Below are 11,950 nucleotides of genomic sequence, written 5' to 3' on the forward strand. Positions count from 1 at the left end.
TGTGTCAATGAGTCAAGAGGGTCCTCCTCGTCATGAATTGGCGCTTTATTTGACGAGAAATGACGCGTGAAGACGTCCTTTGAGTGCGTGCTTCTTTGTGTTCTCGCGTGTGAAAAGTTGTTTTAATTAAAGGACTTTTGAAATTCCATAATCGGATGTTCGACTTAAAGCGGCACGCGATGAACCGCGAGACTGAACTGTTTTTGAGAATTACACCATATTTATATTACTACCGTCACGTCCAACTACTTGCACAAGAGAACAAACATGTGTATGCGCCCTACCAAGTTCGTTCACATACACCCAATAATGTTTGAGAGAACGTTACCACTGCTACTTGCAGTAACAACAATACTAATACAGGCCATACAGGCAACGCCTATAACTGTCCTTGATTCCTATGATTGTGGGAATATCGTCATGAATGGCAAAAAGTACAATTTCACTGATTACAACAGGCAAGCATGGATCCCTTGTTGTTTATTGGATGATCCATGTCGATACTCATGTATGTACGCGCTTCTATAGGGATATCGTCGTTACAGAGTCGCTTGATACTCCTCCGACGACCACGAATACAACGACATTAATCAACATATGTCGACCACTAACACTGGATGAGAAGATCGACAAGAATGATCAGTGCCCGGCCGGAACTTGGGTGCGTATATGTAATTTGAATGAAATGCATTGAAAGGACTGGTTTTACTCAAGATCCTCTTGTCTTTAGATATGTCAGGTAAGACTCATGACTATTTGGCCTTCAGAGATCTGAGTGCGAGAGAGTTTGGACGATTGTTTGCTATAATCTCGACGATTTAATCTCTGAAAGACATGAGAGCGGTTTGAAGGCTGTTCTGCTGATTCCGAAAGCTCATTCGCTGATTCGATAAGCTGATTCGATTCCCCTTTTACAGATCGTGACAAATTTCAAGAACAATATAGGTCGTGTTACAGAAGTTAAGCCAATGGCTCAGGGTGACTTCACTATGCCAAAGGCAACTCTTACGTCGCTATGGGCTGGTGATTTAGTATTAACATTCACTGGTGGGAGCATTCGGGGTGTAGAGCAGAAGGTGAATAGTAAGTTACGACCGCAGAAGAAGGACACTCTAGCTATCACCCAATGCTAAAACTCATTATTACACAGTCACAATGGTTTGCGATACCAAGGCCACAACCGTCACTACACCTTCCATGATATGCTATGACAATAACGTTCTTAGCATGACATGGTCTAATGCTGCTGCTTGTGGAGTTACGCCCGATGCTGGCGGTGGTGGAGGAGGTGGAGGAGGCGGAATGTCTGGAGCTGGAATATTCTTTCTGGTTATATTTCTCCTGCTAGTCACGTATTGCTTAGTAGGGTCTGCATATAATTATTCAGTACTGAGGATGACGAGATTTCCTGAAATGGTGCCAAATTGGAACTTGTGGGAACGAGGTTTCATTTGGATTGCCGATTTGATTGGATCGGTGTATGAGAGGTTGTCTGGCCGTTATGTACGATTGTAGTCCTGGACTGTTTTCTGAATATAGCAACATATAGTGAAGCTGAATACATTGACACTTCTTCCGTTCGCTCCAAACTGGGAACGTTTCCTCTCTCGACAGTCGAGCTCAAAACGTTGCTTGCATCTTCTACTACCTTGAGCTTCCAGACTCCGACATAAATGTCATAAATGTTGCATCTTTCTTCCAATGATGAAGTTTGCGAGCTGTCTGTATTGTTTTGTTGGCATTGCGTCCATTTCGCTCAATAGACTCAAAGGTTGTCACAGAAGCCAAACCAGAATCCCTCGACGTGTTCTGCTGCCAGGGAGCATGTCGCTTCAGTCGATACGTGTGACCATAGTCTCTCCGCTTATAATTCGTCAGACAGTTTGCATGCGTTTAAGACGTTTCTCGCTTTTCAACTTTCGACATCGTTGCCGACATAACGTTTGCAACAGGAGAGGGAACAGACTCTTTTCGTGGCTGCCGATAGGAGACGTTGGATTATGAGAGAGTATAGGATTCAGGCCGCACCTGGTTAGATATCGCTACTGGTTGGAGTATCACACGTTTTCTCTATTAGTAGTCACTTTGCCAAACAACGCCCTGCTCCATGTGTGTTTTCAAGAGAGTCGCCAATTCTATATCTTTGGGAGCAAAAAATGGCACTGCCAGGGTTCCGCTTTCAAGTTTGGGAATTCGTTGCCGTATGAAGGTCAACGCATTGGCGGAAGCTGATGTTCGCTCTGGGTGGAGAAGAGCGCATTGGAAGACGAGGGCGACATCCTCTGGTAAGGGTAGCAACTTGATATCCTAAATTTCATTTGTGGTGACCGGTTTTACTCACTCCTTTCTCCTGTATGAACCTGCCATGTCTTCATCGCTGCTGGAATTGTATATATGTCTGTGGAATCGGACGATTGGTCTATTGGTTTTGCATAATACAGAACGTATATTATATACATCTGGATTTGCCACAAATGCTGCTCTCGGCTGCGATCAGCAAATGGTTGCCTGTTGTCGTCCAGACTGTTGTCATGTTGAGAACTTCTTGCGACAAGCGATCACGTAGCATTTGAAATGTCACGTCCTGAAGACATAGACGTTTAAGAGTAGAGCTCTTATACTCGGTCAGCTCGAGCTTCAATCATTTTGTATTGCTCATTCGCATCTATGCCATGTACAGTTTCTGAAGCTTAGTATATGCTTTTGTTGCGACGAATCATTCCAAGCAGCACGAGAACATATAGAATCCCATCTTTGTCGGCTTCATCACTGCTTTATTGCAAGTCGCCATCATCATCACCCACATTTCGCCCAATGCCTGATCCATGGACGAATAACTGGCCTGCAGGAGCCTCCCTGGCATCATCCAGCAAGGCATCCAAGTCCAATGGAGTGCCATTGGGTCAATTTGATTGTAAGCTTTTTGGTTTGAAGGGCTTTCATAGACATTTACAGCTTTTTTTTCGGTGACTCGCTCGATTCTGAAACATCAGCTCGGAAGCAGTGAATCGAAAGAAGGAACATGGAAGAACGCGTAAATATTATATTCATTCACATGTACCGTTTCACCTTTGTTAGTGACTGCCTCCATCAATTTCGCTGATGAAGAAGAAAAAGTGCTGAAATTCTGGAAGGAGATTGATGCCTTCCAAACATCACTCGCTCTTTCGAAAGGAAGACCACGTTATACCTTCTATGATGGTCCACCATTCGCTACTGGTCTGCCACATTATGGTCACTTATTAGCTGGAACCATCAAGGTGCGTTGTGCTGTCAGATCTCCTTAAGAGCACGGAAGCTCCTTATACCTAGCAACATGCTACAACATATTAACATTTACCTAAACAACACCATAACAGGACGTGGTGACGCGTTACGCTCATCAAACCGGCCATTTCGTAGAACGTCGATTCGGTTGGGATTGTCATGGCCTACCCGTAGAATTCGAAATTGACAAGAAACTCGACATCAAGAGCGCCCAAGATGTCATGGACATGGGTATCGACAAGTATAATGCTGAATGTAGAGCTATCGTCATGAGATATTCCAAAGAATGGGAAACAACCGTGACACGTATCGGGCGATGGATTGATTTCGAGAATGATTACAAGACGCTGGATACATCATTTATGGAGTCTGTTTGGTGGGTTTTTAAGCAGCTACATGATAAAGGACAGGTGTATCGAGGATTCAGAGTAAGTCCTAGTCTGATATGCGAAGCTCTTGCTACCTGTAGTCTTTTTTTTGTGCATGAGCTGTCACGTCATGCTCAGTGTGTTTTCGCAGGTCATGCCATATTCGACTGGAGTCACCACACCACTATCGAACTTTGAAGCTGGTCAGAACTATAAGGATGTTGTTGATCCTGCTGGTAGGTCTCGTATCCCGCAATCAATCCTTCTGTGCTTATCTTTTTTTGCCATCCGTAGTCGTCATTTCATTCCCACTCAAAACCGATCCAACCGTCTCGTTCCTGGCATGGACGACTACTCCATGGACATTACCAAGTAATTTAGCACTATGTTCGCATCCAGAATTCATATATGTCAAGATCAAGGGTGAGAAGCATGTAGTCAGAGCCATTTTTCCTTCATATTGTTGAAATTTTTGGTCTCATAGACAACAAGACTGGCGCGTTATATATTCTGATGGAGAAACGGCTGGAGATCCTGTACAAAAACGATACCATGTATACCATCTTGGAGAAATTCAAGGGCTCGCATATGAAGGGATGGGCGTATGAACCTCTCTTCCCATACTTTGCTCATGTATGCATCATCACTGCATCAGTGTCATTCATCATGCTTACTTAATGGACTTGTTTTAGTATGCAAAAGCCGGTGCTTTTGTTATGTTAAACGATACCTACGTTACTGAAGAAGGTGGTACCGGTATCGTTCATCAAGCACCAGGATTCGGAGAGGACGATTACCGAGTTTGTGTGGCCAATAAGATCATCACGCCTGGTGAAGGTGAATTGCCCTGTCCTGTTGACGCCAGTGGGCTGTTTACTGCTGAAGTGACAGATTATGTCGGTATACACGTCAAGGTGAGATCATACTCTCATTCACTATCCGACATGGTGGTTTTTTTTTGCTGACAATACATCCTCTCTAACTTCGCACCCAAACAGGCTGCCGACAAACAAATTCAAAAGGACATCAAAGCAAAAGGCCGTCTTATTCAACAAACCTCATTTACGCACTCATACCCATTCTGTTGGAGATCCGATACCCCACTTATCTATAAAGCTGTTTCAAGTTGGTTTGTTCGAGTATCAAATATCAATGCCAAGTTACTGGAAGCGAATGAAGCTACTTACTGGTACGATGATGCCTCGGATGCGATTCAAATATGCCGACGGTGGTTGAGTTTTTCTTTCTTTTCTAGGCAACCATCATTCGTGAAAGAAAAGAGATTTGCCAATTGGCTGGAAAATGCTCGTGACTGGAACATTTCAAGAAATCGATATTGGGGTACCCCTATTCCATTATGGGTTAGCGATGATCTTGAAGAGGTAAGAGCTGCCATGATTGATTGATATAGTCTCGTTTTGCTCACTGTCTGTCTTCACATATGAAAATGCAGGTTGTCGCAATTGGTTCAGTTGAAGAGTTGATGAAGTTGTCTGGATGTGCCAACATTACTGATATTCATCGTGAAAGGTAGTGTAGGACTGGATCAATTTGTACTCCCATCATGCTGATCAGTCTTCGCTCTATTTAGCATTGACCACATCACCATCCCGTCGAAGAAGGGCAAAGGTGTATTGAAGAGAGTACCAGAAGTGTTTGATTGTTGGTTTGAGAGTGGAAGGTAAAGTATATGCTGTGTCTTGTGGATAATCTTTTTGGCCTTCAGTGTCTGTCACCAATACCTCTGTTTTTCTCCCAAAAATAGCATGCCATTCGCTCAACAACACTATCCATTCGAAAACGCAGACATATTCCCAGATATATTCCCCGCTGACTTCATTTCTGAGGGTATTGATCAAACTCGAGGGTGGTTTTATACATTATTGGTCTTGAGTACGCATTTGATGGGAAAAGCTCCGTGGAAGAACTTGGTAGTTAGTGGATTGGTGTTGGCAGAGTAAGCACATTCTTGAAAAACAGTGTCTAGTCTCGTTAATCTCGCGGTCTTAACCTGTGTCCCCGCTCCCGTAGGGACGGCAAGAAGATGAGTAAAAGGTTAAAGAACTATCCGGATCCTAATGAAATCATCAACGAGTATGGTGCTGATGCTGTCAGGTAAAGACATGATGGTCTCGTCTTTCTTGTTCCTTTCTCGCTCACCCCATGCTGAATCAACTAGACTGTACTTGGTCAACTCTCCAGCCGTGGCAGCCGACACACTACGATTTAAAGAAAAGGGCGTCAGGGACTTAGTAGCACAAGTATTTATTCCATGGCACAATGTCTTGAGATTCTACTTTACTCAGATCTCGGTGCTCAAAAAAGTAAGCGCTCAGATGTCACGGTAGTGTCGCTACACGAGCCACCGTCTCACCGTGTTTGGCTTTGCTGTAGGATTTCAACCACACATATCAATATGATCCAGCACATGATATCAAGTCAACAAATGTTATGGATCGATGGATTTTGGCATCAACACAGAGCTTGATTGAATTCACTCGACAGGAGATGGCTGGTGAGTTACCGGCTTGACCCATGCTTTGCTGATGTGCTGTCTTCGCAATCTGTGGGTTTCCCACTCGTTTTGTCATATCGCGAATGAAACAAAAAAACCGTCCGTGACAACTGGCTGGAATTCTTTCCAAAAACGTTACAGCGTGCTCAATCTCTTCTATTCGTTTATAGCCTACCGATTATATACCGTTACACCACGACTCATCAAAATGGTAGACGAATTGACGAACTGGTATGTTCGTTTCAATCGTAGAAGGCTGAAAGGTGAAAGTGGTCTTGAAGAATCTGTGTTTGCGCTGGACACCTTATCGGAGGTGTTGTTTTCCATGTGCAAGCTGATGGTATGTTCTTGTGTGCGGAGTCAGCTATCCTGATGTATTTGGTTCTTTTTTGCCCATCACATGAAACAGGCTTAACATGAATCGGTTTGTTTGATACCCATACCATAGGCGCCATTCACACCATTCGTGACTGAAAACATGTATCAAAATCTTCGAAATGTGATGGTCACATCGAAAACAGAAGATGATCGATCCATTCACTTCCTGATGATTCCAGATGTCAAGAAGCAGTACTTTAATGAAGATATCGAACGCGCGGTTTCAAGGATGCAAACTGTTATTGAAGCTGGTCGTGTTGTTCGTGATCGAAAGACTCTGCCCACCAAGGTAATCATACCAGCGTGTCATTCTTATTCTTATGTACTTCTCCTCATGTCATTCTCGAGCTTATTCACCCATTTCTAACATCATTCGCTTATTCAAACGTACAGACTCCATTACGAGAATTGATCCTCATCAACTCAGACCCTCAATTCCTATCCGACGTCAAAGCTCTCGAAAGTTACGTAGTAGAAGAACTCAACATCCGCAAATTCACCACCACATCCAAAGAATCCGATTACGGCATCTCATACCGTCTCGAACCTGACCTCAAAGTATTAGGAAAACGTCTTGGTTCAAAACTGAAAGCCGTGAAAGCTGGCTTGACAGGTTTGAATGACGATGCAGTGAAATTGTTTCTCAAGACTAAAAAAGTGGAGATTGATGGTGTTGTGCTGACTGAAGGCGATGTGCTTGTTGTGAGGTCGTTTGGAGGTGCTTCAGCCGGAGCATCGAGCAATAATAGTCAATATGAGACACATTCGGAGAAGGATGTGTTGGTTGTTGTTGATGTGGCGCTTGATAAGGCATTGATTCAGGAAGGGTTGGCTCGAGAGCTTGTGATGCGTATTCAGCAACTACGAAAGAAGGTGTGTGTTCAGTTTCAATCAGATGAGAATCTTGTTGTTCACTGCAGTTTTTTCTTTGACCTCGGCGACTCATTCATTGTGTTTTCCTTAGGGTGGTTTGATAGTGACAGATGAAGTCGACTACCATTATCAAATTATCAAAGATCCAAATTCAGAATTAGCTGGTGTTCTCACTGACGCCAACGAGTTCCTGATGAAGCAACTGAAACAACCTTTACAGCAAGGCCTTGTTTCAGAAGGTGTTATTGCTCAGGAAGAACAAGAGGTATGCTGTGCCCGACATTGAACTCGTATGGTCCACGACACTCTGTATTTTTTTTGGTGACCTCATCTGACATTATCCTTCCGCAACAAACACAATAGGTTGGAGGCTCAATCATCACATTAGCACTAGTCAAACGCTCGTAAGAGCTTGTGGGTCTTGCCTATTCTTCCATGATCTCTCATATTGTCGAATATATCTCTATACAAGGTTTCAGAATAGAAGAGCACTGTCAAGTGCTTGGAAGGAAGAAGTCCAAGTGCTGGGCGTGAAGGAGGAGTGATTCAGGTTACTGGTGGTCAACGAATGCGTCTGTTGTGATACTCAGGGAATCTCGGCGGTTCCCGTTTGTGCAATCGAAACACGAGAAGTTGTACTGTAGCATTTTATGGTCTGGGCAATTGTCGTTCGAATAGGTCTGAGCGATGAGTACGTACATTGGCATTTTGTCGAGCCTTGTTCAATACGTAACCAAGCAAATTTCCATAATGCAGAACGTCCGATTCGACTCGTTACAACACAAAGGAACTCGAAAAAGGAATCACACCCGAAAGTCGGAGAGGCTTGCAACCACATGAGATGCCATATCGGCATTGATTGTAAATTTTATTAGGTTTAGTTCTACAATACAGAAAAGAAAAGGCCCCACACACGCAACAAACACATTCCACTTTAGATCCACCATCTTGACTCTTCTAGCTTGTTCGATGTTTGGATTGGATTGCGAGGATGTCGAGAAGCTCCAAGTATGTTTGGAAGAGTTTAGCGATTTATGAGTTGAAGATAGGATGAAGAGAGCAGTACTCGAGTCATTGGTAGAATTATGAATCGTGAGTGTCAAATCACTGATTCACTTGTATGCGATTTGAAACCTGTTTGCATACATCAAGAAACCACATTGTGTGCTACGTAGCAGTCTCGCTTATTGTCCATTTATTAGCTTATTTGGTACTAGTTTCTCTCTTATATGGCATGCATGTAAGGATCACGCGATGTGACTACTCGTAACGAATCAATTCAACCTTTAAGACGAGATCTCAAGTATTTCAACCGTTGAAACCTCGCCAAAACAGAGATGCTCATCAAACCTTGCATCTCTGTGTGGATTTCTTTTCTTTGAAAAGCTACAATTGCGTCACAACGGTGGTTTGATGTTTGCGTCGTTTTGACGAACCCGCGTGGCTGCAAGTCACAAACCGTTTTGATACCACAGCTTTCACTCAAGAAAGTGAAAGTAAAACTTGAAACGTCTTTGAAAGTTGTCTCAACCTTCGATTAAAAACTGAACGGCATTCTTTCTGAACATGGCAATTACAAACAACGTCTTGATTTGTTGGTTTGTCAGTTACTATGTGCTTCAATCGGTGCTCCAGATCTTCTTCGGACAGTACTCATATTGCCCTTCATCAGCATCCTTCAAAATTTACTGAATTTCTGATGAACCATGAGCTGTGGGATTGAAACCTGAACAGCAAACCAAGGATGAGGTTTCACTGGATACAGCAGCTCCTCGTGCCTAATCTGTCCACGCGGAATATAGGCTAAGCAACCATTCCGTTTGGCAATTTCATATATAGTAAAAGTGCAAATAGCACTGCCACTTGATAGCACTGCCTCTTTGGGAGAGGACAAATTTGCTGTGGTTGGGAATCGGTGCATGCCCATCTTCATTTCGTTGGTGGGTTGAATATGATGGTGGATTCAAAGCTGGTTTCGATATAACTACAGAGAGTTTTACCGCCGAGATATAGTCATTCGAATCACTACCATGATAATGTCAGTATGCACTGGTTCACAAAGATTGTCGAAAGAGTAATCAGTTAATGATACTCTGCCACGGCACATTCACTTAGGTCATGGAACCCCTCAGTCCATCCGGTTTCCTAAGACCGCTAGACGCACCACTACCACTACCAACAGTACTTTCAACAGCAGCAGCGATACCCTGCTGCCGAACTACTCCCAATACTTGATAACGGGCAGTAAAGACTGGATTCCTTTCATCCTTCCAATTACATACATCGCCACTATTTGCAGTAGTCGATTCCGTAAGATTGCTACTGCTTACATCGCTAGAAGAACAATTGATGGTTCTGCAGCAACAAGTTGTTCAGTTAGCGCCACCTCACATTTGCTTTTGCCACGCGGTGTTATCATCATTACACACTCTGCTCAATCAAGAGATACTGCTGAATCGGCACCAGGATGTGATGAGGCTGCCCATGTGTTTTATTGACTTAGTGGTTTGCTGCTCGTGCTGTTGCCAGTATTACTCCATGCCTCTGTAAAGTATTCTAAGCAGCTGGGCCCTTTTCTAGGTCTATATGCAGTAAGATTGCCTACGGTGCTGCTCCTTGGAAGAACATGATCTTCTCATGTCCTGGCGGTGTTGGAAACGGTATATCCAAACACTAGTTGTGAGAATACGATTGATGAGCCAGAGAATCTGAGAATATTACACCTTCTTCCATACCTTTATCCTTGTTTCTTACCTTCTTCATGTTGACACGTGCTGGATCTTCAGAACTTAAGCTCCACATCCATCAAACTCGATGAGGAGTGCGTATAGGACGAATTGTCAACTTCTTCACTGTAGAGAGTCACTTTAATACTAAAAACCATCGCTGCAAAATGTCTGGCAAGGACTCACAAGCTCAAGATGTAATCACGGCTGCTGGACCATCCAGTCAAAAACCATTTATGTCCGTGATGTGATGCCTGTTGAACCACGATCACCTGATAATCAAAAGTTATCTAAGTTGCATCTTGAATCCAATGTCACATAAGCAGTAGTATCGTCCTTTCCAATTTTTATTTGAGATGACCACTTCCTTTTAACATTGCAGCACATCAACTATACAACAGTCCAGATATGTAACCTTACGTTGAACGTGCCAGTAGAACTGGTCAAGACGGGAGAATACATATTAAGCATGGAACTGATACATTCCAGTCAAGATGGGACAATACTTGGTAGAGCACGGAACTGGAACTCTCCTGCTATTTCGGTACACCTGAAATGCGTTCTCGTGCTAGCTCTGTGTAATGAAACAGCTACATTGTTCTTTCGCATAACTGACCTATCTAATTTTCCAATTTCAGGGAATGAATGGAGAACAAGAGATATTCACACCAATCGAAGATGCTCTTCTAGATCCAAACTTGACTTTCCAATGAGACGTTAGTACTAGTGGTGCCTCTCCAGATAAAAAAGCTGCTACTGAAGTAGCAGAGTTTTTCAGCACTTATATTCAAACGACACTGGACGGATTCATGCCCAATGCCATAGCCATGGATTCGAAAGGCTTGGAACGTAAAAAAGCATCGATTGCTGCCGTCTCAGCTATTCTGCAAACGGATTTAACGCCTGAAAGAATGGATGTATTGCTCTACTGTCTTTGGGATTTATATTTAAAGTACTCCCATACTCGGAAGTCACTAAATTGGACCAAAAAATCTATGCCAAGTTCCCGTTCTCACTCTAGTGCCGCAACTCGAAGGAAAATTACTCAGTTATTCCAATACCGTCAAAATATTTGAATTATGTATTAGTGACATGAGTGTTTTTGTTGACGCTTGCAAGTCAGCTGCTACTCCATCTGCACGGCCCTCATCGAAACCAACTAATCTTTGGGGCCAAAGGCCTTCGGAAAGTAGAGAAAATCGCAAAAGGTGTAAAAGGATTGTTTTGTGGGAAGGCAAGAAGGATGCCAACGCACCGAAATCACAGGAATCAACTCTAGATCCAGTGATCACCTCAAATTCATCCTTCGAATCAGTAGGCGCTGCCTCTGATACAGTCAGCTCATTGGAAGTCTCTGGCCCAGCCAACTCTACAAGCAATGTTGAAGTTGAACTACCCCTATCTACTGATATCAAAGAAAATGTTTGCTCTGCACCTGCAGATGCTAGTGTAGTCACTAGCCAAGGACCTGGTGAGACTGTCTCTAAATGTAAACCTAAACATAGTCTAGCATTTGTCCATCATAATGGGATTTCGTGTCTCGCCCGTGTGTCCAAGCCGGTCTTGCCGTCTCGAGTACGTTAAGGCTATGGATGGAATTTGGTCTTGCCCAGCTTTGATTGCATGTAGTAAGAACATGTTTGTCATCTAGACTTGTGTTGGCAAATTGGCAACAGAATGTCTCGTAAGTACATTTGCTGCTTCCTCTCTTGGCTCGTGGTCGCCAATAGTACCTGTTGGAAAAGAAATCTATGCATTGGATAAGAGTCCTGATGCCTTGCACTCAGCTGGTCTGGGCAGCGGAAAAACTGCAGCATCAAGTC

General features: G+C 43.4%; 3 protein-coding genes across 3 annotated transcripts; 2 read left to right on the plus strand and 1 right to left on the minus strand.

The window, feature by feature from the left end:
• Positions 1–309: 309 nt before the first annotated feature.
• On the plus strand, positions 310–1,515 carry SmJEL517_g02526 (uncharacterized protein; the record flags this gene model as incomplete). The annotated part of the gene is made up of 5 exons (XM_031168454.1): positions 310–434; positions 529–661; positions 731–739; positions 918–1,083; positions 1,151–1,515. 5 exons carry the CDS (start codon positions 310–312, stop codon positions 1,513–1,515), a joined length of 798 nt encoding a protein of 265 aa, XP_031025522.1.
• A 1,299-nt stretch (positions 1,516–2,814) lies between these two features.
• SmJEL517_g02527 (isoleucine---tRNA ligase) lies at positions 2,815–7,946 on the plus strand (the record flags this gene model as incomplete). Its single annotated transcript, XM_031168455.1, has 21 exons — positions 2,815–2,914; positions 3,079–3,260; positions 3,360–3,695; positions 3,787–3,871; positions 3,930–4,058; positions 4,120–4,268; positions 4,328–4,549; positions 4,634–4,824; positions 4,891–5,017; positions 5,089–5,165; positions 5,227–5,316; positions 5,401–5,592; positions 5,667–5,750; positions 5,815–5,959; positions 6,030–6,150; positions 6,321–6,490; positions 6,599–6,817; positions 6,922–7,401; positions 7,493–7,666; positions 7,765–7,805; positions 7,874–7,946. 21 exons carry the CDS (start codon positions 2,815–2,817, stop codon positions 7,944–7,946), a joined length of 3,387 nt encoding a protein of 1,128 aa, XP_031025523.1.
• Positions 7,947–9,512: 1,566 nt separating this feature from the next.
• On the minus strand, positions 9,513–10,164 carry SmJEL517_g02528 (uncharacterized protein; the record flags this gene model as incomplete). Its single annotated transcript, XM_031168456.1, has 3 exons — positions 9,513–9,735; positions 10,007–10,074; positions 10,156–10,164. The coding sequence occupies 3 exons, from the start codon at positions 10,162–10,164 to the stop codon at positions 9,513–9,515; spliced, it is 300 nt and encodes a 99-aa protein (XP_031025520.1).
• Positions 10,165–11,950: the final 1,786 nt, after the last annotated feature.

Source organism: Synchytrium microbalum, assembly GCF_006535985.1.
Source record: "Synchytrium microbalum strain JEL517 chromosome Unknown SmJEL517_scf0011, whole genome shotgun sequence".
In the NCBI taxonomy this organism is placed as follows: domain Eukaryota; kingdom Fungi; phylum Chytridiomycota; class Chytridiomycetes; order Synchytriales; family Synchytriaceae; genus Synchytrium; species Synchytrium microbalum.